This window comes from Eucyclogobius newberryi, unplaced genomic scaffold (genome assembly GCF_026437365.1).
Source record: "Eucyclogobius newberryi isolate DKJ021-1_F unplaced genomic scaffold, fEucNew1.0.hap1 SCAF_16, whole genome shotgun sequence".
In the NCBI taxonomy this organism is placed as follows: Eukaryota; Metazoa; Chordata; class Actinopteri; order Gobiiformes; family Gobiidae; genus Eucyclogobius; species Eucyclogobius newberryi.
This window is the reverse complement of record NW_027315790.1, coordinates 35984408-36010658: the sequence shown is the minus strand read 5'-3', so window position 1 is coordinate 36010658 and position 26251 is coordinate 35984408. Positions and strand designations below refer to the sequence as shown.

General features: G+C 48.4%; 1 protein-coding gene across 1 annotated transcript; it reads right to left on the bottom strand.

The window, feature by feature from the left end:
* Positions 1-24: 24 nt before the first annotated feature.
* Positions 25-12109, bottom strand: rfx5 (regulatory factor X, 5). The gene is given in 12 exon segments (XM_072448391.1): positions 25-372; positions 375-1158; positions 3579-3680; positions 3754-3836; positions 6438-6636; positions 6851-6929; positions 7439-7555; positions 9412-9534; positions 10262-10344; positions 10409-10442; positions 10626-10749; positions 11919-12109. Coding segments are annotated over 11 exon segments (1998 nt in total). The 5' UTR covers positions 10730-10749; positions 11919-12109; the 3' UTR covers positions 25-82.
* Positions 12110-26251: the final 14142 nt, after the last annotated feature.

The following is a 26251-nucleotide window of genomic DNA, read 5'->3' as shown; positions in this document are numbered from 1 at the left end:
TCTCTGCTCGTCCCGTCTCTGCTCGTCCCGCCTCTGCTCGTCCCGCCTCTGCTCGTCCCGTTTCTGCTCGTCCCGTCTCTGCTCATCCCGTTTCTGCTCGTCCCGTCTCTGCTCGTCCCGTCTCTGCTCGTCCCGTCTCTGCTCGTCCCGTCTCTGCGCCTCCACCTCTGGTTTGGCCTCGGGCAGCTCCAGCTCCACTGGCGTTAGCGTCAGCTCCACCTCGCGCTCGGGGTTCAGGTCGAGGTTCATGGCGGTGTTCAAGGCCAGGGCGGGGCTCAGGGCCAGGGCGGGCCTCAGGGTGGTGTTCAGGACGGGGCTCAGGATGGTGTTCAGGGCGGGGGCCAGGGCAGGGCTCCGGCCGGGGTTCAGGGCGAGCGAGGGTCCTGGCCGCGGCGCCTTCTGGATGACCTCCACCATCTGGCTGGATGGCAGTTCCCAGCTGGGGTTCTGGATGAGGAGGACGGGGCGCGGCGGCTGTTTGTCAGCGTCGATGGCGAGCGGCGAGCCCAGGACCACGCCTCTGTCCGAGGGAAGGTGACTGAACACCAGCCCTGGGTCCTGGATCAGCAGTTCCACCACGCCGGACGAGCTCGCCACGCTCGGGGTCGACGAAGCCTTCTGGATGACTCCGCCCGTTACAGAGGTGATGATGGAGGGCGGGACCTGAGCAGGAAGAGGCGCGGCAGGGGGCAGGGCTTCCTCCAGCCTTGGCTTTCTGGGACGTCCACGTTTACGTTTGACGGGGGGCGCCACGTTCAGGGCAAGCGGAGCGTTTTCCAGCCGCCGCTTCACCTTCTGCACGACGGAAGTGTGAGCCACCGCGGCCGACACTGACGCCGCGCACACCGACATCGAGGGGCCGGAGCTGTTAGGGGGCGGGGCCATCTTCTCCGTTCTCTCGTACGATAAACAGCCCTGAGGCAGGATCATGAGCGGCACCGGCGCCCCCTGCTGCTGCGGCTGGAGCGCGATGACCTTGACCCCGCCCCCCGGGTTAGTGGCGGGAGCGTTGGCAGAGTTGGCGGTGTTGGTCATGGCGGAAGTCGTCCCTGAAGTGTCTTTAGGAGCGAGAGACGGAGGAGACGAGCGAACAGAGAGAGACTCTGGAATCGAGCTGCGCGGCAGGATCGTCGGCAACTTCTTCATGAACGCCTCCACCTGTGGGCGAGCGAGAGAAAGAGGAGAGTGAGAGGTGTAGTTCATGTGTACAACAGGTTTAGTTCAGGTGTAGTTCAGGTGTACTCCAGGTGTACTACATGTGTAGTTCAGGTGTACAACAGGAGTTGTTCAGGTGTACAACAGGAGTTGGTCAGGTGTACTACAGGTGTAGTTCAGGTGTACTACAGGTGTAATTCAGGTGTAGTTCAGGTGTACAACAGGAGTTGTTCAGGTGTACAACAGGTGTACTACAGGTGAAGTTCAGGTGTACAACAGGAGTTGGTCAGGTGTACTACAGGTGTAGGTCAGGTGTACTACAGGTGTAGTTCAGGTGTACTACAGGTGTAATTCAGGTGTAGTTCAGGTGTACTACAGGTGTACTACAGGTGAAGTTCAGGTGTACTACAGGAGTTGTTCAGGTGTACAACAGGAGTTGTTCAGGTGTACAACAGGAGTTGGTCAGGTGTACTACAGGTGTAGGTCAGGTGTACTACAGGTGTAGTTCAGGTGTACTACAGGTGTAATTCAGGTGTAGTTCAGGTGTACTACAGGTGAAGTTCAGGTGTACTACAGGTGTAGTTCAGGTGTACTACAGGAGTTGTTCAGGTGTACAACAGGAGTTGTTCAGGTGTACTACAGGAGTTGTTCAGGTGTACTACAGGAGTTGGTCAGGTGTACTACAGGAGTTGGTCAGGTGTACTACAGGTGTAGTTCAGGTGTACTACAGGTGTAATTCAGGTGTAGTTCAGGTATTGTTCAGGTGTAAATCACATGTTGTTCAAGTTTAGGTCAGGTGTAGTTCAGGTGTACTACATGTGTAGTTCAGGTGTAGTTGAGGTGTAATTCAGGTGTAGTTCAGGTATTGTTCAGGTGTAGTTCAGGTGTTATTCGGGTGTAGTTCAGGTGTTATTTGGGTGTAGTTCAAGTATTTTTTAGGTGTATTTCAGGTATTGTTCAGGTGTTGTTCAAGTTTAGTTCAGGTGTGCTACAGGTGTAATTCAGGTGTACTACAGGTGTAGTTCAGGTGCAGTTCAGGTGTAGTTCAGGTGTAGTTCAGGTGTTATAGGGGTGTAGTTCAGGTGTAATTCAGGTGCAGTTCAGGTATTATTCGGGTGTAGTTCAGGTGTAGCTGAGGTGTAATTCAGGCTTGGTTCAGGTGTACTACAGGTGTAATTCAGGCATTTTTCAGGTGTAGTTCAGGTATTGTTCAGGTGTAGTTCAGGTATTATTCAGGTGTATTTCAGGTATTGTTCAGGTGTAGTTCAGGTATTGTTCAAGTTTAGTTCAGGTGTAGTTCAGGTGTGCTACAGGTGTAATTCAGGTGTAGTTAAGGTATTGTTCAGGTGCAGTTCAGGTGTTGTTCAGGTGTAATTCAGGTGTAATTCAGGTGTAATTCAGGTGCAGTTCAGGTATTGTTCAGGTGTAGTTCAGGTGTAGATCAGGTATTGTTGAGGTGTAGTTCAGGTGTTATTCGGGTGTAGTTGAGGTGTAGTTCAGGTGTAGTTCAAGTATTTTTCAGGTGTTTTTCAGGTATTTTTCAGGTGTAGTTCAGGTGTAAATCAGGTGTTGTTTGAGTTTAGTTCAGATGTTATTCAGGTGTAGTTCAGGTGTACTACAGGTGTTGTTCAGGTGTTATTCAGGTGTAGTTCAGGTGTACTACAGGTGTTGTTCAGGTGTTATTCAGGTGTAGTTCAGGTGTACTACAGGTGTTGTTCAGGTGTTATTCAGGTGTAGTTCAGGTGTTATTCGGGTGTAGTTCAGGTGTACTACAGGTGTACTACAGGTGTTGTTCAGGTGTAGTTCAGGTGTAATTCAGGTGCAGTTCAGGTATTTTTCAGGTGTTGTTCGAGTTTAGTTCAGATGTTATTCAGGTGTAGTTCAGGTGTACTACAGGTGTTGTTCAGGTGTTATTCAGGTGTAGTTCAGGTAATGTTCCGGTGTTATTCGGGTGTAGTTGAGGTGTAGTTCAAGTATTTTTCAGCTATTGTTCAGGTGTAGTTCAGGTGTAAATCAGGTGTTGTTCGAGTTTAGTTCAGGTGTTGTTCAGGTGTTATTCAGGTGTAGTTCAGGTGTAGTTCAGGTGTTGTTCAGGTGTAGTTCAGGTGTAGTTCAGGTGTAGTTCAGGTGTAGTTCAGGTGTAATTCAGGTAATATTCCGGTGTTATTCGGGTGTAGTTCAGGTGTTATTCGGGTGTAGTTGAGGTGTAGTTCAAGTATTTTTCAGCTATTGTTCAGGTGTAGTTCAGGTGTAAATCAGGTGTTGTTCGAGTTTAGTTCAGATGTTATTCAGGTGTAGTTCAGGTGTACTACAGGTGTTGTTCAGGTGTTATTCAGGTGTAGTTCAGGTGTACTACAGGTGTGTTGTTCGGGTGTAGGTCGGGTTTAGTTCATGTATGGTTCAAGTGTAGTTCCTTTATGTACCTGCAAGCGGCGCCCCACAGCAGGTCGCACTGGGGTCTGAGGCTCTGTCGGTTTTACTCTGTCCGACTTTGACGCAGAAACACACGAGTCGCCGGCGTCTTTCTGCAACACGTTTAGAAAAGAATTCAGAAAAACTAAACTTGCAGCTGTGATGAGGTTTTACAGAGACTTTTACCTTCAGCTCTGAGGCCGAGTCCAAGTCCAGTTTTGAAACGCCTGAGGTCTTTTTTATCACTTTGTACGGTTTAGCCGGACATCCTGAAAACACACAAAAAACAGGGCTGAACCAGGAGGAGAGAAACATGTGACCAGAAGTGAACAGACACAGGATAACTAAATCTGAAATATGACAGTAAAAGTGTTTATCAGAGGAACGTGCTCAAGCTGCCATACTTCCCCCAGAGTTGCTGCTAGGGCAGCGGAGCTGAAACTGTAGCTTTATATTTCTGTTCCTAACTGGCCTGACCATAAGTCATTTCAAGAGGAACGTTTTAAGCCTGGACTTAAATGAAGAGACTGTGTCGCCTCTTTAACATGGACAGGAGCTGATTCCATAACACAAGAGCTCTACCTCCTACTGTGCTTTTAGAGACTCTTGGCACCACCAGAAGTCCAGCATGTTGAGAGTGAAGAGCTCTGATTGGATGAGATGGTTCTATAGCATCTTTGAGGTGGGAGGGGCCATGTCTTTTATGGCTTTGTAGGAGGAGTTTAAATGTGAAGAGACTCCAGCACCGGCGTAATGTGCTCTCTTCTTTTAGTTGCTGTTAGTAATCTTGCTGCTGTGTTTTGAACCAGTTAAAGCTTTTTATGGAGCTTTTAGGACATGCTGTGAGCAGGAGTTACATCATCCTTTTCAACACTCAAACTCTAATGTTTGGACACTCCGCTCGCCACAGGGAATTTGAGTGTAATGATAAACGCTTTCTTTGCCGTAGACATTTCATTCCCATATTTATGACATAACCCTGATCAAAAAAGGAAACGATGGCCACACCACATGTCCCATCATGTTGCCATGGAAACATTTTATTAGTCTGTGCTCACCAATGGGACTTCCAGAAAAAAACTTTGGTGCACAGATGAATCATGGCATCATAATAGGTTAGGGTTAGCGCGTTAGCATCGACGGCAATCGCTTGTCAAGAGCCAAAATCTGATGTTTCCAGGTCGTAATGCGTCTAGAATTAGCATTAGCATTAGCATGACATAAAGAGAGGTTCAAACACGGCGTAGAGGCTTTGAGAGAAGTCAAAGAAATGAGGCAAAACTGTTCCTGTGCACGCTCGCTTTAGCCACGCCCCTCGCACACACTAGCTTTAGCCACGCCCCTCGCACACACTAGCTTTAGCCACGCCCCTCGCACACACTAGCTTTAGCCACGCCCCTCGCACACACTAGCTTTAGCCACGCCCCTCGCACACACTAGCTTTAGCCACGCCCCTCGCACACACACTAGCTTTAGCCACGCCCCTCGCACACACTAGCTTTAGCCACGCCCCTCGCACACACACTAGCTTTAGCCACGCCCCTCGCACACACACTAGCTTTAGCCACGCCCCTCGCACAGACACTAGCTTTAGCCACGCCCCTCGCACACACTAGCTTTAGCCACGCCCCTCGCACACACACTAGCTTTAGCCACGCCCCTCGCACACACACTAGCTTTAGCCACGCCCCTCGCACACACACTAGCTTTAGCCACGCCCCTCACACACACGCTAGCTTAAGCCACGCCCCTCATACACACTAGCTTTAGCCACGGCCCTCGCACACACACTAGCTTTAGCCACGGCCCTCGCACACACACTAGCTTAAGCCACGCCCCTCACACACACTAGCTTTAGCCACGCCCCCCGCACACGCTAGCTTTAGCCACGCCCCCCCGCACACGCTAGCTTTAGCCACGCCCCTCGCACACGCTAGCTTTAGCCACGCCCCTCGCACACAAACTAGCTTTAGCCACGCCCCTCGCACACACGCTAGCTTTAGCCACGCACCTCGCACACACGCTAGCTTAAGCCACGCCCCTCGCACACACACTAGCTTAAGCCACGCCCCTCACACACACACACTAGCTTTTGCCACGCCCTCGCACTAGCTTTAGCCACGCCCCTCACACACACGCTAGCTATAGCCACGCCCCTCGCACACACTAGCTTTAGCCACGCCCCTCGCACACACACTAGCTTTAGCCACGCCCCTCACACACACACTAGCTTTAGTCACACCCCTCACACACGCTAGCTTTAGCCACGCCCCTCACACACACTAGCTTTAGCCACGCCCCTCGCACACACAGTAGCTTTAGCCACGCCCCTCGCACACACAGTAGCTTTAGCCACGCCCCTCACACACACACTAGCTTTAGCCACGCCCCTCACACACACTAGCTTTAGCCACGCCCCTCGCACACACAGTAGCTTTAGCCACGCCCCTCGCACACACAGTAGCTTTAGCCACGCCCCTCACACACACACTAGCTTTAGCCACGCCCCTCACACACACTAGCTTTAGCTACGCCCCTCGCACACACAGTAGCTTTAGCCACGCCCCTCGCACACACAGTAGCTTTAGCCACGCCCCTCGCACACACAGTAGCTTTAGCCATGCCCCTCACACACACACTAGCTTTAGCCACGCCCCTCGCACACACAGTAGCTTTAGCCACGCCCCTCACACACACACTAGCTTTAGCCACGCCCCTCACACACACTAGCTTTAGCTACGCCCCTCGCACACACAGTAGCTTTAGCCACGCCCCTCGCACACACAGTAGCTTTAGCCACGCCCCTCGCACACACAGTAGCTTTAGCCATGCCCCTCACACACACTGGCATGGTGAATGGTGTCTTGTACCTGCCAGCGCGGCGCCTGACACCAGCTCGGCCTGGGCACAGCGCGGGTTCACGATGTGTTCCTGGATCAAGTATCGAGCGATCTCCACCACAGTGTCAAAGGAACGCTTCAGGATCTTCTGAGCCCAGTCACAGATGAGCTCACAGGCCGCTTCAGTCACTTCCTGTTTGTAGGTCTGCACCAGCTCCGTCAGCTCCGACTGCAAGAGACAAACCAGGTCTGAACCGGGTCTGAACCGGGTCTGAACCGGGACCAGACCAGGACCAGACCAGGACTAGATCAGGACTAGACCAGGACTAGACCAGGACTAGACCAGGTCTTGACCAGGACTAGACCAGGACCAGACCAGGACTAGACCAGGTCTTGACCCGGACTAGACCAGGACTATAACCCGGTGCAGTTGCAGGACTCACGGGGTCGTTCTTGAGGTCGAGGTTTGGCAGCAGAGGCATGTTCAGCACCGTCTTCCTCCTGATCCCACTGTAACAATACGTTTCACCAAGAGTCAAGGTCGTGTGCATCAGCTGACCTTTGACCTCTGACCCTCGGACAAATCCCATGTATCTGTTTGTGAAATCTAAACTGGAGTGACAAAGCAGTGGGAACTTCTAAATCGTGTCAATTATCAAAAAATAAACTAAATGTACAAAATGCTCAATAAACACATTTTTAGCGTTGCCTAGTTACCTGATCCACTAAACGTGTTTTTGGTCAAATAAGCCCCAACACTACGCAGACAACTCGTCCTAATGAGTTTAACTGTGTGAAAGGTTGTTCCTGAAGTGTTTTGTGGCTTTATTCTCCTTTTCTTTCTCTTGTTTTGAAGCGTGTTTGACCTTGGACCGGTCTCAATGACCTCAGGCCCCTTGAGGCTCTTTTCTAAGGTGCTTTATGTCATAAATGCCACACGTTTTATCCTAAAATGTGTTCTCTCAGATGTGAGTCCTGGTCTACACTTGTCCACACAATGAGACGTGGCTCAGGCGCAGGACAAAGGATATTTGGACTGGCCCCGCCCTCCCAGTCTCCGAGCCTTGATGTTGGGGAAAATGTCTCGGATGATTTTTCCAAAGTTGGCGGCGCTGAGCGGACGATGCTGCAGGTTCTCACAGTGACGCCTGAAGAACACCAAAGAAACAGCTCAATAAAAGTGAACTCAGTGTAAACCCGGTCTAACCCCAGTCCATGAACCCGGTCTAACCCCAGTCCATGAACCCGGTCTAACCCCAGTCCATGAACCCGGTCCAACCCCAGTGTAAATCCGGTCTAACCCCAGTGTGAACCCGGTCTAACCCGGTGTAAACCCGGTCTAACCCCAGTGTGAACCCGGTCTAACCCGGTGTAAACCCGGTCTAACCCCAGTGTAAACCCGGTCTAACCCGGTGTAAACCCGGTCTAACCCGGTGTAAACCCGGTCTAACCCCAGTGTGAACCCGGTCTAACCCGGTGTAAACCCGGTCTAACCCGGTGTAAACCCGGTCTAACCCCAGTGTAAACCCGGTCTAACCCCAGTGTAAACCCGGTCTAACCCGGTGTAAACCCGGTCTAACCCCAGTGTGAACCCGGTCTAACCCGGTGTAAACCCGGTCTAACCCCAGTGTAAACCCGGTCTAACCCGGTGTAAACCCGGTCTAACCCGGTGTAAACCCGGTCTAACCCCAGTGTGAACCCGGTCTAACCCGGTGTAAACCCGGTCTAACCCGGTGTAAACCCGGTCTAACCCCAGTGTAAACCCGGTCTAACCCCAGTGTAAACCCGGTCTAACCCGGTGTAAACCCGGTCTAACCCCAGTGTGAACCCGGTCTAACCCGGTGTAAACCCGGTCTAACCCCAGTGTAAACCCGGTCTAACCCGGTGTAAACCCGGTCTAACCCCAGTGTGAACCCGGTCTAACCCGGTGTAAACCCGGTCTAACCCCAGTGTAAACCCGGTCTAACCCGGTGTAAACCCGGTCTAACCCGGTGTAACCCCGGTCTAACCCCAGTGTGAACCCGGTCTAACCCGGTGTAAACCCGGTCTAACCCGGTGTAAACCCGGTCTAACCCCAGTGTGAACCTGGTCTAACCCGGTGTAAACCCGGTCTAACCCCAGTCCATGAACCCGGTCTAACCCGGTGTGAACCCGGTCTAACCCGGTGTAAACCCGGTCTAACCCGGTGTAAACCCGGTCTAACCCGGTGTAAACCCGGTCTAACCCCAGTGTGAACCCGGTCTAACCCGGTGTAAACCCGGTCTAACCCCAGTGTAAACCCGGTCTAACCCGGTGTAAACCCGGTCTAACCCGGTGTAAACCCGGTCTAACCCCAGTGTGAACCCGGTCTAACCCGGTGTAAACCCGGTCTAACCCGGTGTAAACCCGGTCTAACCCCAGTGTGAACCTGGTCTAACCCGGTGTAAACCCGGTCTAACCCCAGTCCATGAACCCGGTCTAACCCGGTGTGAACCCGGTCTAACCCGGTGTAAACCCGGTCTAACCCCAGTGTAAACCCGGTCTAACCCGGTGTAAACCCGGTCTAACCCCAGTGTGAACCCGGTCTAACCCGGTGTAAACCCGGTCTAACCCCAGTGTAAACCCGGTCTAACCCGGTGTAAACCCGGTCTAACCCGGTGTAAACCCGGTCTAACCCCAGTGTGAACCCGGTCTAACCCGGTGTAAACCCGGTCTAACCCGGTGTAAACCCGGTCTAACCCCAGTGTGAACCTGGTCTAACCCGGTGTAAACCCGGTCTAACCCCAGTCCATGAACCCGGTCTAACCCGGTGTGAACCCGGTCTAACCCGGTGTAAACCCGGTCTAACCCCAGTCCATGAACCCGGTCTAATCCGGTGTGAACCCGGTCTAACCCGGTGTAAACCCGGTCTAACCCCAGTCCATGAACCCGGTCTAACCCGGTGTGAACCCGGTCTAACCCGGTGTAAACCCGGTCTAACCCCAGTCCATGAACCCGGTCTAATCCGGTGTGAACCCGGTCTCACTTGTAGGTCTCGTACACGTCCTGTTTGGGCAGGCAGGTGTCCGAGTGCTCCTCCAGGTGACTCCTGATCCAGTTACAGGTGTGGAGCTGATCAGCCGTGTTCAGAGAGCCACAGTCGCCCCCGCTGTAAGACACAATCTGTGTTTCAGGTTCTTTCAGGCTGAAGCTAGTGTGTGTGAGGGGCGTGGCTAAAGGTAGCGTGTGTGAGGGGCGTGGCTAAAGATAGCGTGTGTGAGGGGCGTGGCTAAAGCTAGTGTGTGTGAGGGGCATGGCTAAAGCTAGTGTGTGTGAGGGGCGTGGCTAAAGCTAGTGTGTGTGAGGGGCGTGGCTAAAGCTAGTGTGTGTGAGGGGCGTGGCTAAAGGTAGCGTGTGTGAGGGGCGTGTCTAAAGCTAGTGTGTGTGAGGGGCGTGGCTAAAGCTAGTGTGTGTGAGGGGCGTGGCTAAAGCTAGCGTGCACAGCAACAGTTTTGCCTCATTTCTTTGACTTCTCTCAAAACCTCTACGCCGCGTTTGAACCTGTCCATGTCATGCTAATGCTAACGCTAGACGCATTATGACCTGGAAATAGCCATAAACAGGAAACAGCTGTTGCTAACGTGCTTTGCTAGCTTTGTGTTGCTAAGGCTCCACATAGTCGTTAGCATCAGTGGAAACACCGCGCTTCAAGTCAAGAGTTTGGAGACAAATGATTCTTTTGTGTTTCTCTGCTTTTTGTCTCTTGTTTTGGCCTGAGTCTGCATTCTCTCTGCTCCAATCATCTGACTGCGCTGTGGAGCTCCTCCCTGTGAGCTAAAGTCCTGGAGAACCAGTGGAAACATGGCTTAATCTACAAATGGCAGCAGGGTTTGCACCTCTTGTCTCCGGAGCTCGGGCCGGAGGGAAGCTGCAGATACAGGTAGAGTTTGTCATTGTCCGAGAAGCGCTGCACCTCCGTCTGCGTCACAAACACATGAAGTCAAGAAACAACTCTGTGGCAAAGGAACTAAACAAAGACTTACTAAAATCTGCTCCACTTTGGTCTGGACTTGTTTTCTGAAAAGACAACAGACATTTAGCTCGGAGCGCTAACGCTAAAGAAGACATTTAGCTCGGAGCGCTAACGCTAAAGAAGACATTTAGCTCGGAGTGCTAACGCTAAAGAAGACATTTAGCTCGGAGCGCTAACGCTAATGGAGCTCGTCATAATCGCTTTGTTATTTCAGGCTCTTTTCTTACGAGATGTTGTTCTTGAGCTTCTGCAGGAGCATGCTGGGCTCAGTGTCGCCCTCTGGTGGCTCCAGACCCACCGCGTCTTCATGAGTCGTGCTCTCCTCCGACATTTCAGCTGCTCCGCTCACATCTGCAGCAACCGCCACAGAAACTCACAGTTAGACGACACAACCGCCGCTGGGGGCACCGACATGCATGAGTGTCCTCCAGGGGGCGTGTCAGGCGTGAGCGTCCTCCAGGGGGCGTGTTACGCGTGAGCGTCCTCCAGGGGGCGTGTCACGCGTGAGCGTCCTCCAGGGGGCGTGTCACGCGTGAGCGTCCTCCAGGGGGCGTGTCACGTGTCACGCGTGAGCGTCCTCCAGGGGGCGTGTCACGGGGCGTGTCACGCGTGAGCGTCCTCCAGGGGGCGTGTCACGGGGCGTGTCACGCATGAGCGTCCTCCAGGGGGCGTGTCACGCATGAGCGTCCTCCAGGGGGCGTGTCACGGGGCGTGTCACGCATGAGCGTCCTCCAGGGGGCGTGTCACGCGTGAGCGTGATATTTGTGATCTACACAAATATCACATACTTTAACACTAACACAAAAATTGAGGGGAGAAATGTTTACTTATCCCATTTTTTTAAAAAGAAAAGCAAACTAACTCACATTTCTACTGTCAAACTGTTGCTTATTTTTGTTATAAAGACTTAAAATTCCTAGTATTTCGATCTGAGCTCAAATCTTATGGTTTATTCCACTTCCATTTTGAACCTTGAACAGAGCGTTTCAACGGCTCAATGTCCCGCATGAAAGCTCCGGTTCTGGGTCTGTTTGTCCCGGAGCCGGCCTTCTGTAGCCGCCTTTAGCCGCGCTCCTCCCGCTGTGAGTCCGTCCAGAGCCCGTGTTTACCCCGCCGCGGCTCATGTGCTTTTACTACACACGGAGCTGTCACAACAAAGCTCCGGGCTAACACGGGCTAACGCGGGCTGACGCGGGCTAACGCGGGCTAACACCAAGCCGGGCCGGGTCCAGCAGGTTCCAGAGACCACAGCTGGAGCCCGGCACACACCCCTCGCACCCGCCGCTGTCAGAGCTGCTCCCGCCTGCTGACACTGTCATGGATGTAGCATGCTAGCTTAGCCGAGGCTAGCTGCTGTGCGGGGCTAGCTCTGCTCTCAAACCGCCATTTAACGCGTTTCGTCTCGGGGTTTAAAGCGCAGAACCGGGCCGCTCGTGTGCTTTAATGTCTGTTTTATTATTACGTGGCCGCTTTTGTGAGTCATATTCTGGTAATTGATTTATAAAATAAAAAGAAAGTACCTGAGCCAAGATAGCGCAAAAATCCCCTTCAGATCTTTTTGTGATTGGACGGCTTCGTCATGTCTGCCTGACTACAAACCCGCGGCGCACTCTCATTGGCCAGCTGTCATGGCGCCGGCACGCACGTATTATTGTGATTGGCAGCGCGACGCTGTTCTGCCCAGTTACAGCGCAGAAGCCTCTAATCTGCCTAGCAACAGCAAAGCGACGGCACGCACGGCACGCACGGGCACGCGCCTCAGAGTTAAGCTGTGTCCGCCAAATCTATGTCTCATTTCCTGGTGGCGTGGACAGCCGTTCATTCACATGTCAATCATAGGACGCACCTCCTGCACACCTGCAGCCTGGTTCCCATAGCAGCACGTTTCCATGGTTACACACGTGTGGCTGATTTGCCCGTGTGTGTTTAGAGCATAGGTGTCAAACTCTGGCCCCCAGTGTAATTATATTTGGCCCGCGAGGCAATTTCAAATTAATATTAGAGCTGGCGCGCCAGTATTATACCACCGCATTCACCGCTTATACTACAAGTCCCATAATGCTCTGCTGTTGTTTTGGCGCGTCAATTGGGACAGGCAGACACGCCCCCTCCTCTGTGTCAGTAGCGTCTATGCTAGCGGTCTCCTTCAGCTGTAAACCCCGCGCACCCCGCATCCCCGTGCCCCTCCCCCAGACCACACTGCGACCTCAAACCACAGCTGCCACCTCCGGGACGGACGTGCGGCCTCCCTCCGGGACGGACGTGCGGCCTCCCTCCGGGACGGACGTGCGGCCTCCCTCCGGGACGGACGTGCGGCCTCCCTCCGGGACGGACGTGCGGCCTCCGGGACGGACGTGCGGCCTCCCTCCGGGACGGACGTGCGGCCTCCCTCCGGGACGGACGTGCGGCCTCCCTCCGGGACGGACGTGCGGCCTCCCTCCGGGACGTGCGGCCTCAGTGTGAACGCGCGGCGCCGTGTTGCATCCATCACGTTTCAGGAGAAGACTCTGTCTTGCCTTTTGGTGAACTCTTATATCACAAGCAGTGGCGGCTGGTGGTACAAATTATAGGGGGGGCTATTGAAATGTTTAACATTGACTGTATGGATACATATTTTAAATACACATTTACAACTGAATTAATTAAGTAAACACACTTTATTTCCACTTTTGTTAATGATAAGTTAGAAGTTAAGCGATACTTAATGCTTAGCAAGTTAGCGTTAGCCTTATGCAAGTAATAAACAAAAAAAAACTGCGTGTTTGTTGTCATGGTTTGTTGAGCACGGAGTTTGACAGACACATGTCTCGGATTGATACGAAATCAGTCGCTTTCAACACAAATAACGCAGCAAACAGCTGAGCAGCTCATTCTGAGTCGTTTTGGACCTACCTTTTGTCACAGACGTCTGTAAATGCAGATTTAAGATGGAAACACGGAAAACACGGCGTGTGGCACTTCCTGTAGGCGCGCGCACATGTCTGTGTCTCTAGCGTAAAAAGCGTAGCTCCAGGCGTAACTATTACGTTCAAAAGGCGTTTTCTGGAGCGCCCCATAGTCGCTATTTTCCTCTGGAGAAAACCAGAGTGACGTAGTCACTTTTGATTGTGATTTGATTGGCTAAAAATCCCCATTGATTTTCTCTGAGGCTCTGGGGCTTTTCCATGGATGTATTATATGTGGCAGAACGAGCAAATTTCCGGACCATGTCGGCCTCGGGGAAACTGAGATAAACAGCATTTTCTCTTTTTTCCCCCAAATTTGTGATTTTCGTTTTTTTGCATTATGTGAAAGTTGAAGTTATGGACCAGCCATTCGATGTATCAGATAACAGTATTTGCAGCATTAAAAGCATAAATAAAGCCGTTTAAAATGTGGTGTTTTCGGGCGCTCTCTGGACGTGCAGAGTGGGTGTGACCGCATTTACATATGAACAGCTGAGCTATTGTAGTCAGCCAATGGGCTGAGCCGCCAGCCGCATGGCTACTTGATAAGCAGCAACACAGGGACACGCAACACACGTTGTGTAACATCAGTTGAAAAATGGATCCTTCTGCTATCGCTTTGGAGCTTAACCGCGGCTGTTACAGCTCCACGCTTTTGGATTATTTCTGCGAAAAGTCCGCTTATCCAAGTTCTGAATCTGAAGATGAGGTCACAGATGAAGAGTGCGATTTCATCCAGCTGGAAAATATCTCTAGTCTACAGCTGACCTTAGACGAGGAGGAAGACGAGGAAGAAGCGGCCGGACACACCGAAGAGCTGGAGCGTGAAATAAGGAACGCTATAGGCACGGTAACATTTACAGGCGAGGAAGAAGAGATGGAAAAGATCCGTAACTTTGACTGCAAATGTTACGCAAGAAGAAAAGAAAATTCTCAGCTCTCAAGAGAATCGTGTAGCAATAAACTAACCCCAGAAGTCATGTACAAGCTGCGGAGCGATTCTCTAGCAGCAGAAAAAGAGTGGCAAGATATGAGGATTATCGGACATATGGAAGCAAACAGACGTTCTGTCGTCACTTCGGCGTTAACCACGTCGACCAAAAAGCCGAAGACAAAGCAAAAATCTGCTCGGACCAGCTATTTCATAGGAGGAATGGAAGTCTGCAGAAATACTTTTCTGTTCCTCATGGCGTAAGAACTGTTTGTGTAACATTCGATCCATGTTATGTTGAAAGTGCCTGCTAGTGTTTGTGCTTTTGCTACGGGCATCTGTGTTATCTCAAGGGAGCTAGTCCCCTTTAGCCCCGCTAGCAGAGGGCTAAAGTTGCCTCGTATCCGCGTTTTGCGTCTTAAATACAAAGGAAATATCTCTATGAGAATAAGCTGGTTTAGTTCCCATCACAGACACGCTCGAGCGGGCCCGTTTATGTGTGCTGTTCTACAAGTGTTTGCTTTTACGAGCCGTGTTTATCTCAAGAGAGCTAGTCCCCTTTAGCCCCGCTAGCAGAGGGCTAAAGTTGCCTCGTATCCGCGTTTTGCGTCTTAAATGTGAACAATGTGAACTGTTATCTGTGAAGCGTGTTATTCCTATATTTCCTAATCCCTTTTTTCCCCTTTCCAGAATTGGCAGAGACACCCTGACTGACATAATTAAACACTATGACGAAAATGGAGCAACACCACGATTGAGGAAGAAGCGTGCACAGCCACTGCCACGTTCACGCAGGTTCATCAGCCATGAAGTCATCCACACCGTTGTAGAGTTTATCCAAAACTATGCAGAAGTCCATTCCATAATGCTACCTGGTCGACATCCTGGCCATAGGGACTGGCATGTGAAGTTGCTCCCAACCCATGTGACTAAGGCCTCAGTTTGGCATCTCTACGTGAAGTCTGCTAAGGAGCGTGGTAAGTGTAAAACATTATTTTGGTGATTTTCATGTTTTAATGATTAGAGTATAATTAACCATAAGCAACATCTGTTTTTCAGGTGAGCCTGCAGTTTGTACATCAAGCTTCAGATCAGTGTGGAAACAGCTTCTCCCACACATCAGAAGCTGCAGGCCACGCACAGATCTCTGTTGGCAGTGTCAGAGCAACAACGAGCAGCTGATACGAAGTGCAAATGTTGATTGCTGCTGCAGACAGACAACAGAATCTAATGTGCTGTCTTTGGACCCTCACCGCCAGCAAGCAAAGACATCAGGATGCATTACAGCTTCGACTTTGCACAGCAGGTACTACTAATAGTGCAAATGCAGAATAGCAATTATAGAGACATATACGTCTTAATCAAATGTCATATGTATTAATCTAATCTCTTTTCTCTCTCTCTCTCAACTACAGATACACTTTCCCTCAAACCCTCTGCAGCCGGGGCCAATGTATTTCCTGACTCCACTAAAATGTGGCCTTTTTGGTGTCTCCTGTGAAGGGATGCAGAAGCAGGTCAATTTCCTGATTGACGAAGGCATGTCGTCAACTAAGGGAAGCAATGAAGTCATAAGCTACATGCATCATTTCTTCAACAACTTCGGGGTTGGAGAAAAATACGTGGATCTTCATTGTGACAACTGCAGTGGCCAAAACAAAAACACTTTCATGTTGTGGTGCTGCCTGGCGTGTTGGACACAAGCTTCACCACACAATGGACATCCACTTCCTCATTGCTGGCCACACCAAATTCTCCCCTGATTGTGGCTTTGGACTTATCAAGCGAGCATACATGAAGACCAGGGCTGACACTTTGGAAGACATCGCTGAGGTTAGTTTATATGATTTGACTACTGTAATGTGTAAACATTAGCCTGGCAAAACTTCAGTGCTGCTCTCTGCTTAAGATATGTTTCTTCTGTTCTCATTTTGTCGCCCTTGTCATCAGGTAGTGGAAAACAGCTCTCCTGAGTCTCACCTCAATATCCCACAGCTTGTTGGAACGGCGGATGGCAAAGTGTTTGTCAGTCCCTTCTTCAGACGGCTTCCAAAGATCAAGAGTTATCAGCACTTCAGGTATTTAGATTGAAACTCTCACATTGTGTTAAAAAAAATAAATAGTTAATGAGTGTTTTATGTGAAATAGTTAGCCATTTCTCAAATGTCCTGTTATTTGTTTACAGCTTTGATGCCAAGAGCCGAGAGTCACAGCACAGAAGAGTGCACAGACGAAGAAGAGGATGAGGATGTGATCTCTGATGTAATTAGACTCTGGTGGTGTACATATCATATCTATTATCTCATATCTCATATACTCAAAGCCATGGACCCATTGCAGTTTGTATACCTGGCCCTGGCATCTGTTTATAAGAGTTCTTCTATTAAGAGTGTTTTTTAAACTTCCTATAAGTTACTGTCCTTTCCCCCTGTATCTACTGCGTTGTAACATTAAAGGCTCTTATCTTATCTTTTGTTGTTTGTGTTGCACTGAATCACCTGTGAATTATGTTTATTGACAAATGCAATGAACCCTATTCTCGTTCTGATTCTTTGATTCTATTCAGGGCCTTTTGTAATCCAAGTATTTCCATTTTAATATAGTAACTTCTAATTCTGATTCAAGTCCAGTTACCATCAATAACAACACTCCTCTTGAGTCTTGAGTGACAGCTGTAGGGGGAGGGGCTGTCAGTGTGACAGGGGGGAGGGCTTATCTCAATGAGATGCAAATGAGCCCCGCCCCCTGTGACTCTGGGCTCACTCAGGTGAGAATCTTTGGAAGCCGTTTTCTCAGTGAATGGGTTTGAGAGTTGTTTACATTCAAATGACCACAACTTACTCAAATATCTGTGAATAACTCAAAATGTAGACATGTACGTGCTTTATCCACGGTCAGACACATATGATCTGGATAGGCCACGCCCCCTCTGCCTCTGGCTCCAAATTGAGTAGTGGCCACTTCGCAGAATGCAGCCTTTAGGTCGGACCATTTCAGGAGTTCGGCCTCTAAAATTACCAAACATGCTAAATTGTTTTTAGTCTAAAAATAAAATAGAAGGAATTTCACTCTTCAACTGTTTCTAAAATACTTAAAAAATACTTTTTTAACCTTCCGGTGACCGGTGTACGCGCACCGAGCGCGCACGTGACCCTCATGAACGAGCCTCAGGGGAACACGTGACGGAAACTAAACACAAACAGAAGAACATGTGACGAGACGAGACACGTAAGTTGTGTTTGTTTGTCATTCCTCACGTTTCACACATCGATCCATATGAAGTGTAAAACAACAATTACACAGTTAACACGAGTTAACACAAGTTAACACGAGCTACCACGAGCTAACACAAGCTAACACGAGCTAACGTAAGCTAAAGTTTAGCTACACAAAGATGCAACAACACGTCATGATGGCTCGTGCTTCTGCATTAAACAACTAATTATTTCTCTTACTAAATGTTCTAAGAGACAAAAGGTTAAGCACAGATCAAGGAAAACTAGAGAAAGAAGGAAATAAAGTGATGTTTGTATCATGTGCTATAAAAAACAACCAATAATTCAAATATAACCTGCTGAAATGGGTCATATCTTACACATATAAATGTAAAGGTGTTTAAAAGTGACAGTGCTGTACTTACAGGGGCTGAGACCACATTTAAGGTTTTATTACATATTTCATAATGAAGTGTTTAAACAACAAAGCACACGCTTGTTTTCTATAGGAATGTCATGGATTTACTTCCATGGAACATGTAGAGATTTATCAAACATGTCAGTTATGTTCTAACTTCTAAGGTTTAAACTTATGCATAAATAAATGACTTTTGGTTCTAGCTTTAAAAATTAATGTGAAAAGAGGAACTTTTGTGTTACAGAGCGAAATGTAAAACTGTCAATAACATATTCCATTTAACTCCGTTAATTATGCAGAATATATCAATGTTCTAAAGGTCACTACAGGTCACTGCAGGTCACTACAGGTCACTGCAGGTCACTGCAGGTCACTACAGGTCACTGCAGGTCACTACAGGTCACTGCAGGTCACTGCAGGTCACTGCAGGTCACTACAGGTCACTGCAGGTCACTGCAGGTCACTACAGGTCACTACAGGTCACTGCAGGTCACTGCAGGTCATTGCAGGTCACTGCAGGTCACTACAGGTCACTACAGGTCACTACAGGTCACTGCAGGTCACTGCAGGTCACTACAGGTCACTGCAGGTCACTACAGGTCACTACAGGTCACTGCAGGTCACTGCAGGTCACTACAGGTCACTGCAGGTCACTGCAGGTCACTACAGGTCACTACAGGTCACTGCAGGTCACTGCAGGTCACTACAGGTCACTGCAGACACAGAGTCATCTCAAGTCCTGACGACTCCAAAGCAAAAGGTATTTTAATAATAACTTTTGCCTCGACTAAAAGTAAACAGTAGAATCAGTATTTTGAATTTATAAAATGTCTGTTTTGTTATGACCAAAAAAACTAAATGATAATTGTTCTTCAAAAGAGAAACTGATGTGTCACATATGAAGTGTATGTTATATGACTTGTATAATCTAAACATGTGAAGTCAAATCAAATCAAATCAATTTATTTTTGTAAGGCCCAAAATCACAACAACAGTTGCCACTGAGGGCCACAGGGAGAAATGAATCAACAATGTCTGTGGAGGCGAGGGACGATGTCCCAGGTCCTCTGTCCTTAGCTCCTCCCTCTGTCCTTAGACACATGTCCCAGCGTCCTCTGTCCTTAGACACATGTCCCAGGTCCTCTGTCCTTAGCTCCTCCTTCTACAAAAAAAACCTCTTTGGGACAAAAGCGTATGTCCCTGAGTTAGTTCCAGTGAAGGAGGATCTGACTCTCACAGACGTGAGGGAGACTGGAGCTGGAGCCACTCCTCAGGCAGATGAGGGACCGTCCACACAGGGCAGGGACCACTTCACCAGGAGAGGGACATCTGGGTCCACAGGTCCTCAGGAGTGAGAGAAAGAAAAAGAAGGCGGTGAACAGTTTGCAAGTGGAATTAAAAAATAAATATTGTTTGATAGAATAAGTCAGAAGAAGAGGATAGTGCTCAAGCTGTCATACTTCCCCCAGCACAGTTACTCCTAGGGCAGAGTAGCTAAAGCTGTGGGTTTATGTTTATGTTCCTAACTAGTCTGACCATAAGTGATTTCGAAGAGGAACGTTTTAAGTCTGGACTTAGATGAAGAGACTGTGTCAGCAGATTTAACATGGGTCGGGAGCTGATTCCATAACACAGGAGCTCTACCTCCTACAGTACTTTTAGAGACTCTTGGGACCACCAGAAGGCTCTACCTCCTACTGTACTTTTAGAGACTCTTGGGACCACCAGAAGGCTCTACCTCCTACAGTACTTTTAGAGACTCTTGGCACCACCAGAAGGCCAGCATTCTGAGAGTGAAGAGCTCTGTTTGGATGATATGGTTCTATAGCATCTTTGAGGTCGGATGGGGCCATGTCATTTATGGCTTTGTAGGTCAAGAGTAGAATTTTGAATTTGATTCTAAACTGGACAGGAGCCAGTGAAGAGACTCCAGCACCGGCGTAATGTGCTCTCTTCTTTTTGTTCCTGTTAGTAATCTTGCTGCTGCATTTTGAACCAGTTGAAAGCTTTTTATGGAGCTTTTAGGACCTGCTGTGAGCAGGGAGTTACAGTAGTCTAATCTAGTCGTTACAAATGCATGGATAAGTTTTTCAGCTTCACTTTTAGGCAGGATTCTTCTGATTTTGGCTCTTGTTGCGCAAATGGAAATCGGCTGTTTTACAAGCTTGATTTATATGAGCTTTAAATGAGAGCTCCTGGTCAAATAAGACTCCAAGGTTTCTTACAGTAGAACTGGAGGCTACACTGACATTGTCCAGTGTGACTATCTGCTCAGATAGAGCGTCTCGTAGATGCTTAGGGCCAAGCACAATGACCTCGGTTTTTTCAGGGTTAAGAAGCAGGTAGTTTAGTGTCATCCAGGTTTTTATCTCCTTCACACAAGTACTAAGTCTGTCTACTTGATCGCTCTGATCAGGTTTCATTGATAAATACAGCTGAGTGTCGTCTGCAGAGCAGTGGAAGTTAATGTCATGTGACCTGATCATGTGACCTAATGGCAGCATATAAAGAGTAAACAGAATTGGACCGAGTACCGAACCCTGTGGCACACCGTAAATTACTTTAGAGCAGGTGAGGAGCTCTGGTTTACATTAACAAATTGGAACCTATCAGATAAATAGGATTTAAACCAGCTGAGGGCGGGGCCTCTGAGGGCGGGGCCTCCAACACCTACATCACATTCTAACCTCTGCAGTAGAATGTTGTGGTCGATGGTGTCAAACGCTGCGCTGAGGTCCAACAGAACCAGGACTGAGACCAGTCCATCGTCAGCGGCTAATAACAAATCATTTGTGACTTTAACCAGTGCAGTTTCAGTGCTGTGGTGGGCTCTGAACCCTGCTGTGGTGGGCTCTGGACCCTGCTGTGGTGGGCTCTGAACACTGCTGTGGTGGACTCTGAACCCTGCTGTGGTGGGCTCTGAACCCTGCTGTGGTGGGCTCTGAACCCTGCTGTGGTGGGCTCTGGACCCTGCTGTGGTGGGCTCTGAACCCTGCTGTGGGCTCTGGACCCTGCTGTGGTGGGCTCTGAACCCTGCTGTGGTGGGCTCTGAACCCTGCTGTGGTGGGCTCTGAACCCTGCTGTGGTGGGCTCTGAACCCTGCTGTGGTGGGCTCTGAACCCTGCTGTGGTGGGCTCTGGACCCTGCTGTGGTGGGCTCTGAACCCTGCTGTGGTGGGCTCTGAACCCTGCTGTGGTGGGCTCTGAACCCTGCTGTGGTGGGCTCTGAACCCTGCTGTGGTGGGCTCTGAACCCTGCTGTGGTGGGCTCTGAACCCTGCTGTGGTGGGCTCTGAACCCTGCTGTGGTGGGCTCTGGACCCTGCTGTGGTGGGCTCTGAACCCTGCTGTGGTGGGCTCTGAACCCTGCTGTGGTGGGCTCTGAACCCTGCTGTGGTGGGCTCTGAACCCTGCTGTGGTGGGCTCTGGACCCTGCTGTGGGCTCTGAACCCTGCTGTGGTGGGCTCTGAACCCTGCTGTGGTGGGCTCTGAACCCTGCTGTGGTGGGCTCTGAACCCTGACTGGAAAACTTCAAATAAGTTATTGTCCTGCAGGTGGCGACAAAGCTGTTTTCAATGGCGGCCATCTTGGTTTCAATGGCGGCCATCTTGGCTTCCGGGGGCTTGGGAGCTGCTCATTGGCTCATGGTTCCAAAAGTGTTTTAGTTCCGCATTACTTCCTGTATACTGGTATATCTCCTCCCACTTTTGTGACGTCATCGCCGTGAGGCTTTGGCGTCGGGAGCGCGCACGTCACAGCAGCGCGACAGACTGAGAAGAGTCAACACGGACTTTTGGAATAATTCGGCTTGAAATAGTCTGTTTACGTAACGTATAATGATGAATTGTTATATCCATCTATAAATATACATGTATCATGTTGTAAAGCTCTGATATTTAAGAGAATTATAAAGAAGTGTTAAGATAAAAAGTCTGGTTTAATGACAATGAATTACATTTAGAGGTTTAATAACGTCCTCATCATTTTCTGTAGTTTTTGGTTTGGGTATTTATTTTGTTAATAACTTTTCAGTTATTAATTTACATAATATAGTTTGGCCAATATGCATTTTTTTAATCAGATGAAAGAAATATAAAATATAATCATCGATTCTGTTACATAATTGAGTTAAGCAGTATTTAATTATATTCAGTTTACTTTTGTGTCGTTTTTGTATCATGTCAATCTTTAATAAATACAAAACACATTTGATTATTAATGTAATTAATAAGAATAATGAACATGAATGAACTTGTTCAATAAATGCAAATCTGATTATAACTACAAATGATAAATTGATTTTAGCCAGTTTTAGTTGAGTTTTAAAGCTACAATGTGGGAGTCCCTTATTAAGGGGTTTTGGAGTCTGTGTAATGTTCATTATTATTATCATCATTAATAGAATCAGAAAATGTATTGCCATTGTCAAAATTTCACAAACAGTGGAACTTGCTTTGGTGATTCAGTGCAACATAAAAATATTAACAATGATAAAACAACCTGTATAAGTCAAATAGAACAAACTGAATAAAATAAGATATTCTTTTATTGTCCACACATGAGGAAATTTCGTTGTTGCAACACAGTAGATACAGAGGAAAAGAACAGAAAACTTATAGGAAGTTTAAAAAACACTCTTAATAGAAGAACTCTTATAAACAAAAACTCCTCTAGACAGAACCTCTCATACATTAATAAGGAATGGAGGGAAAATAAAGATAAAATAAAAACAGCGTAAGACAAAATAATACTAATAATAATGGTAAAATAAACACTCTTTTTACATCAGTTATATGCACATGAATGTGACATTATTGTGTTAAATACTGAATATCTCAGTATTTAACAAGACTGTGTTTCCATGGCTACGCAGTCTTCTGTACTTCAGTAACTGCACCGTTCAGCTCCATCGTATGACTGAGACAAACAGAACATGTCACAGCTTTATATTATACAAGTCATATAACATACACTTCACATGTTTAGATTATACAAGTCATATAACATACACTTCACATGTTTAGATTATACAAGTCATATAACATACACTTCACATGTTTAGATTATACAAGTCATATAACATACACTTCATATGTGACACATCAGTTTCTCTTTTGAAGAACAATTATCATTTAGTTTTTTTGGTCATAACAAAACAGACATTTTATAAATTCAAAATACTGATTCTACTGTTTACTTTTAGTCGAGGCAAAAGTTATTATTAAAATACCTTTTGCTTTGGAGTCGTCAGGACTTGAGATGACTCTGTGTCTGCAGTGACCTGTAGTGACCTGCAGTGACCTGCAGTGACCTGTAGTGACCTGTAGTGACCTGCAGTGACCTGCAGTGACCTGTAGTGACCTGTAGTGACCTGTAGTGACCTGCAGTGACCTGTAGTGACCTGTAGTGACCTGCAGTGACCTGCAGTGACCTGTAGTGACCTGTAGTGACCTGCAGTGACCTGCAGTGATTAGGTCTGCAGTGACCTGTAGTGACCTGTAGTGACCTGCAGTGACCTGCAGTGACCTGCAGTGACCTGTAGTGACCTGCAGTGACCTGTAGTGACCTGTAGTGACCTGCAGTGATTAGGTCTGCAGTGACCTGTAGTGACCTGTAGTGACCTGCAGTGACCTGTAGAGCTCTGGTCAGCACAGACAGACTAAACTCACTGGTCAGCACTCTGAAGATGAGAAAGATACTCATTAGAACGTTGATATATTCTGCACATTTAACAGAGAAAAGCTGGAATATGTTATTGACAGTTTTACATTTCGATCTGTAACACAAAAGTTCCTCTTTTCACATTAATTTTTAAAGCTAGAACCAAAAGTCATTTATTTATGCATAAGTTTAAACCTTAGAAGTTAGAACATAACTGACATGTTTGATAAATCTCTACATGTTCCATGGAAGTAAATCCATGACATTCCTATAGAAAACAAGCGTGTGCTTTGTTGTTTAAACACTTCATTATGAAATATGTAATAAAACCTTAAATGTGGTCTCAGCCCCTGTAAGTACAGCACTGTCACTTTTAAACACCTTTACATTTATATGTGTAAGATATGACCCATTTCAGCAGGTTATATTTGAATTATTGGTTGTTTTTTATAGCACATGATACAAACATCACTTTATTTCCTTCTTTCTCTAGTTTTCCTTGATCTGTGCTTAACCTTTTGTCTCTTAGAACATTTAGTAAGAGAAATAATTAGTTGTTTAATGCAGAAGCACGAGCCATCATGACGTGTTGTTGCATCTTTGTGTAGCTAAACTTTAGCTTACGTTAGCTCGTGTTAGCTTGTGTTAGCTCGTGGTAGCTCGTGTTAACTTGTGTTAACTCGTGTTAACTGTGTAATTGTTGTTTTACACTTCATATGGATCGATGTGTGAAACGTGAGGAATGACAAACAAACACAACTTACGTGTCTCGTCTCGTCACATGTTCTTCTGTTTGTGTTTAGTTTCCGTCACGTGTTCCCCTGAGGCTCGTTCATGAGGGTGACGTGCGCGCTCGGTGCGCGTACACCGTTCACCGGAAGGTTAAAAAAGTATTTTTTAAGTATTTTAGAAACAGTTGAAGAGTGAAATTCCTTCTATTTTATTTTTAGACTAAAAACAATTTAGCATGTTTGGTAATTTTAGAGGCCGAACTCCTGAAATGGTCCGACCAAAAGGCTGCATTCTGCGAAGTGGCCACTACTCAATTTGGAGCCAGAGGCAGAGGGGGCGTGGCCTATCCAGATCATATAATACATCCATGGTTTCAATGGCGGCCATCTTGGCTTCCGGGGGCTCCGCCCAGAGCTACGAAGAAGTGACGCAGCAGAGCACGCGCCGCGCAAACAAAGTATACATCTATATCTATAGATGTATATATGGATATATATTATTATTTTACACATTTACACTAATAAGAATATAAGGTATTTTTGAATAAATTATATTGTTTTTAGACACAAAAAAAATTGACGTAGTTGGCAGATTGACAGGGGGGCGGGGCCCCAGCTGCTGAGTACAACTGAATGAAGTATGAAAACATCGATTGTATTCATACATTTGCAGTAACTTAAACCTTTCCTTAGATCGTCCTGAGCAGCTCAGGCGCAGTCCCAGTTCACTTTGCCACATACAGAGAACTACAGACATGGGAATGTTAGTACATTTAAAAGGTTTTTTAGATCTTGAGAAATGTATTTTGTTAAGTCAAATACAATATTTAACAACAGACTAAATGTTTCTCTCTGTAGATCTGAAGTTGTGATGCTCATAAACTGAAGCAGTGTTGGTGAATTTACACTTGTTTTTCTTAATACATTTGTTTATGAGAACAAACGTTTTGTCATTCATTTTAATTGATCCATTAATTGCTTCAAAAACAGCGTAGGCATTAAAGCTATTTATTCCTTAGTTTTATGTTTTACGTTATGTTCGGCCCTGGACCCAGCCTGAGCGTTCAAATTCGGCCCGCGGCCCAAATGAGTTTGACCCCCCTGGTTTTAGTTCCTTCAGTTACAGGACAAAATGACTAAGACTCAGAGACACAAATCTGAGGATTATGCGATCGAGCTAATAAAAACACTTTAGAGGCGGGGCTTTAGAGGCGGGGCTGTAGCGGCGGGGCTGTAGAGGCGGGGCTGTAGAGGCGGGGCTGTAGAGGCGGGGCTGTAGCGGCGGGGCTTTAGAGGCGGGGCTGTAGCGGCGGGGCTTTAGAGGCGGGGCTGTAGAGGCGGGGCTTTAGAGGCGGGGCTGTAGAGGCGGGGCTGTAGCGGCGGGGCTGTAGAGGCGGGGCTGTAGAGGCGGGGCTTTAGAGGCGGGGCTTTAGAGGCGGGGCTTTAGAGGCGAGGCTGTAGAGGCGGGGCTGTAGAGGCGGGGCTGTAGAGGCGGGGCTGTAGCGGCGGGGCTGTAGCGGCGGGGCTTTAGAGGCGGGGCTGTAGAGGCGGGGCTGTAGAGGCGGGGCTGTAGAGGCGGGGCTGTAGCGGCGGGGCTGTAGCGGCGGGGCTTTAGAGGCGGGGCTGTAGAGGCGGGGCTGTAGCGGCGGGGCTGTAGCGGCGGGGCTGTAGAGGCGGGGCTTTAGAGGCGGGGCTGTAGAGGCGGGGCTTTAGAGGCGGGGCTGTAGAGGCGGGGCTGTAGCGGCGGGGCTGTAGAGGCGGGGCTGTAGCGGCGGGGCTGTAGAGGCGGGGCTTTAGAGGCGGGGCTGTAGAGGCGGGGCTGTAGCGGCGGGGCTGTAGAGGCGGGGCTGTAGAGGCGGGGCTTTAGAGGCGGGGCTGTAGAGGCGGGGCTGTAGAGGCGGGGCTGTAGAGGCGGGGCTGTAGAGGCGGGGCTGTAGAGGCGGGGCTGTAGCGGC